Genomic DNA, 4,346 nt, shown 5'->3' on the forward strand with positions numbered 1-4,346 from the left:
GGGGGCGGGGGGGGGGCTTCCGCCATTCTCTCTCCTCTTTGCTCAGCTGTTTTCACAAGTATTGGAGCTCTCCTCTCATCCTTCTGATGAGCTTTAGCATCAGTCACCTAACCCTCCGCTCCTCCGACAGGCGGCTGGACATGAGATGGGTCGACTCTGCCAACCCCGCGGGGAGACCCTCTCCTGCTCTGCCTCTTCCTTTCTTTCATTTTTGACAAACACCACAGTCAAGGGTCGCAGGCGCCTCCATTCTCATCATGCAGGCCGGCATACCTCGCTCTGTGGCCATCAGGCCTAAAGAGAGGGTGCGAATCCAGGCCCTTGACCCTCCTTCACCACTAAGGGACCTCGAGCCTCTTCCTCGCGAGCGGCTGCTGCCAGCGAGAAAGGGACACTGCCCCGTCCCATCACGAAGCCCTCCAGCCCCGGGAGAGAGCAAAGGGGCGCTCTCCAGGAGACGACTGTAAATATTAACGGTCAGACTGGTTCTCCAGAAATAATGAGCCAGGACGTCGCAGGGTCACAGGATACAGCGCCAGCCTGAACCCGCTGGAAAGGCCGTGACTCCTGGGTGGAGGGAGGGCTGGCACTCGGTGCCTTCAGGGCAAGCATCTTACAGACAGTCCCGGTTTGGCCTTCAAGGAACATGGATGCGGGGCAAGCCGGGCCTTCCCGCCTCAGGCACCCGTGAGAACAGTCTCTGATTCCACCAACGACTCGCAGTTTCCAGCTTCATAGCCAACTTCAACCCACCCCAAGTTTCAGAATGCAGGGTTCATAATCTTCTGTTAACCCTCTTGGTAGGGCTTTCTTCAGGTGGTTTTATTTATTTTGTTTCACATTGTCAAGAATGAAGTTTCTTCTAAGATATTTTCATCAGTCAGTATAGGCTAGGTTACTGTGCAGTAACAAACAGCCCTACAAATCCCTATGTATCAAACAACAAAAGTACATTTCTCATTCATGTCAACTCCACACCCTCATTCCAAGCAGCTGTCCCTGGGGCAGCTGTCTGTCAAGGGCCAGCTGGCTCCGCACTCCAGGCTGTGAATCAATGGTGCACTTTGGTGATTGCCAAGGCAGGCAGAGAACACCAAGCCAAGTATGGCCAATTAAGACCTTCTGCCTTGAAGTTCAGGACGGCTCACATTTCCCAGCCAAGACAAGTTACATGGTCCTTCTCAGAAGTAAGAGAAAGCTGGATCGCGTTCAGCAGTCGCAAGGCCCCAATGCAGGTTTTTGCCAAAATACATTCTAATGACCAACTTTTAAATTTCAGCTTTTATGATACGCTGGGTGGGTTTTTTTTTTTTTCCTTTGCATCTAACCACTTTCCCAAACTCTGGTTTTAGTTCTCAGCTTTCCTTACTGGAGCCTGGGGACGCAGCTCTGTGGCAGATGCAGGGCCCTTGGTTAGATCCCCAACACTGAAAGACAGAAGAAAAAAAAATCTTTGCTGGAATTTGCTCCTTAAGAGCAAGTGCAGGGAGGTGACGGAGGTGCCCCCGGGCGTCCCTCGAGAGAGAGGAGCTGAAGCCAGGCTCCCATTGCAGGTGAACGCCTGCATTGACGACTGGAAGACCACCAAGTGGAAAGACATCAACGTGGAGCAGATGGACATCGACTGCAAGAAGTTTGCCAAGGACCTAAGGTCTCTGGACAAGGAGATGAAAACCTGGGAGGCCTTCGTGGGGCTGGACAGCACCGTGAAAAACACCATCACGTCCCTGCGCGCCGTGAGCGAGCTGCAGAACCCGGCCATCCGTGACCGCCACTGGCAGCAGCTCATGCGGGCCACCCAGGTACCACTGTCGCCATGGGGTGGAGGGACGGCTCCTTTTCATTCTCTGCTCTCAGCATCTTGAAAGTCGGCGGTTTTCCAACAGAGGGCTCCGCGGGTCTGTTCTGCACGGGGCCCTGCCGGTTTCGCAGCCATCCTCGTGGTAGGATGCATGTCCACAGGGCTCGGGGAGCAGGTGAACAGCTCCCTCAGGGCCCCAGGATCCTCGTCACCCACAAAGACCCTGTCTCCGGACAAGGTCACACTCGGAGTCCGAGGTGCACTCTGCTGTCACATGCTTCCACAGGGAAAGAAGGCGGGGCTTGGCGCCTCGAGGGGCAGAGGGGCCGAGCAAAGCGTGTCCACTGCGTCCCTCCTGCTGCTGGAGGGCGAGACCCCTGGCGGAGCACGGCTGCTTTTCCCTAGGTGAAGTTCGAGATGTCGGAAGAGACGACCCTGGCCGACCTCCTGCAGCTGAACCTGCACAATTATGAGGACGAGGTCCGCAACATCGTGGACAAGGCCGTGAAGGAGTCCGGCATGGAGAAGGTGGGCAGCCACTGCCGCGGTGCCGGTTCTGCCTGGCAGCCTGCACTGACCTGCTCACGCCAGCCCCAGAGGCCTCGGCAGCAAGGGGCGTCCAGGAGCCCTCTCTCACCGGGTCATGACAGAAATGTCGTAAAATGCCCGTGTGCAGTAGTGTGGGCACGAGGCAGGGAGGACCCTCCACCTGGGCATTCATCTCCTGCTCTTAAGGAACACGGGGAAGGTCAGCGTGACCTTGCACCCCCTGCTTTAATGTGTTTTTAAATCAAAATCACCCATGTGTCAGAGGGGCATCCCTTGGATGTGGGGTCCTCATACTCACCATGGGTGGCCTCTTGTGCCCAGCCTCCCTCACTCAGCCTCAGGTCTACCTCCTCCTTCCCACCTAAGGCTGAGTGACACCCAGATGTGAACAGCCCACATCGCCTCTGTCCCTTCATCAGGGCCAGGCGGGGGCCTCTGAGGTGCTCCCTCCCGATGGCGACTGTGAATGGCTTGACCACAAACGCCCTGGCCTCATGCCGTGGCCTGGGAACCGTGAGTCCTCCCCTAGCCCTGCGTGCCACACGCTCAGTGCCCTTTGTCCCCTTCCCCTGAAAGGTGCTGAGAGCCCTGGACAGCACGTGGACCACCATGGAATTGGAGCACGAGCCACACCCGCGCACGGGCACCATGATGCTCAAGGCGGACGAGCTGCTGGTGGAGACGCTGGAGGACAACCAGGTGCAGCTGCAGAACCTGATGATGTCCAAGTACCTGTCCCACTTCCTCAAGGAGGTGACCAGCTGGCAGCAGAAGCTGTCCACGGCAGACTCGGTCATCTCCATCTGGTTTGAGGTCCAAAGGACCTGGAGCCACCTGGAGAGCATCTTCATAGGCTCGGAAGACATCCGGGCCCAGCTCCCAGAGGACTCCAAGCGCTTTGATGACATCGACAAGGAATTCAAGGTGAGCCCAGCCTGCCCGCTCCAGGGCATCCCCAGGAGCCGCTACCTGGGCCACGCGGGGCCTCCTAACACCTTGGTTGGTCCCTGCTCCTCCCAGGCCTTGATGGAGGACGCCGTGAAGACTCCCAACGTGGTGGAAGCCACCAACAAGCCAGGTCTCTCCGATAAACTCGAGGCACTGAAGAAGAGGTGGGTCCCCAGGCGGCCAGACCAGGGGCACTGGTGGCAGAGGCCCCGGTCGGGATGGTGCAGAGCCACGGGTTGTGAGCTCCTTCACCAGGGGGAGCCCGCGGCCGTGCGATGGGGTGGTGCCCTCCTGTCTGGGCAGGCGGAGGTCGGCCGGCAGGGAAGCGAGAGCCACAGGCTGCCCGGCTCCAGGATGGGTCCAGCTGCCGTGGCGTGGGCTGGTGGGACCCGCGAGTGGCGCTCCCCAGCCTGGTCCCCGCACCTCTAGCTTGGCCATGTGTGAGAAGGCGTTGGCAGAATACCTGGAGACCAAAAGGCTGGCTTTCCCCCGCTTCTACTTTGTCTCCTCGGCCGACCTGCTGGACATCCTCTCCAACGGCAACGACCCCGCGGAGGTAGGCAGCGCCTGGAGGGGGCCTGGACTCCACCATCCAGGGGGACACCGGCTGGGAGCCCCCTGGGCGGGACTCACCTGTGTGGCTTGGGGCAAGTTGACCTGCCTCGGGGGCCTCCTTCGCCTGTTCTGCAAAGTGGGTGACGGCAGCGGCCTAGGACACTGCTCCTGACAGACACACCTGCTCACCGGCCATCGTCACCACCCTAATAACCACCCCGGGAGCCAGGAAGAAGGTCTCCCAGGGCTCTGAGAGAGAGGGGGGCGTTAACTAGGCGAAAGAAAAGTGACCACACTTGACCGCAGCCCTGAAGTTTGGGGACACACACAGGGGGCCTACTGCGCCACCCGGCTTCTCATCGTCCCTGGCAGCTGTTTTCATAGGGTTCCTCCAGGTGGCCATGCCACGGCTAGTTAGCCTTGACCAGGATGGGGGAGTGTGCCCAAGAAAGGGGAGGAGGGAAAGAAGGAGGAAGGAGGAAGTGAGGGAGGG

At 59.0% G+C, this 4,346-nt stretch overlaps 1 protein-coding gene across 1 annotated transcript in view; it reads left to right on the forward strand.

Moving 5' to 3' along the window:
- The window catches only part of Dnah17 (dynein axonemal heavy chain 17), a 95,986-nt gene that overhangs the window by 34,975 nt on the left and 56,665 nt on the right, over positions 1-4,346 (forward strand). Inside the window, exons 25-29 of the mRNA XM_048796640.1 lie at positions 1,554-1,802; positions 2,207-2,329; positions 2,927-3,274; positions 3,371-3,462; positions 3,728-3,854. Of these exons, the coding sequence (XP_048652597.1) occupies positions 1,554-1,802; positions 2,207-2,329; positions 2,927-3,274; positions 3,371-3,462; positions 3,728-3,854 (939 nt within the window). The remainder of the gene's footprint in view (positions 1-1,553; positions 1,803-2,206; positions 2,330-2,926; positions 3,275-3,370; positions 3,463-3,727; positions 3,855-4,346) is intronic.

The sequence above is a fragment of the Marmota marmota genome, unplaced genomic scaffold (genome assembly GCF_001458135.2).
Source record: "Marmota marmota marmota unplaced genomic scaffold, marMar, whole genome shotgun sequence".
Taxonomy (NCBI): domain Eukaryota; kingdom Metazoa; phylum Chordata; class Mammalia; order Rodentia; family Sciuridae; genus Marmota; species Marmota marmota.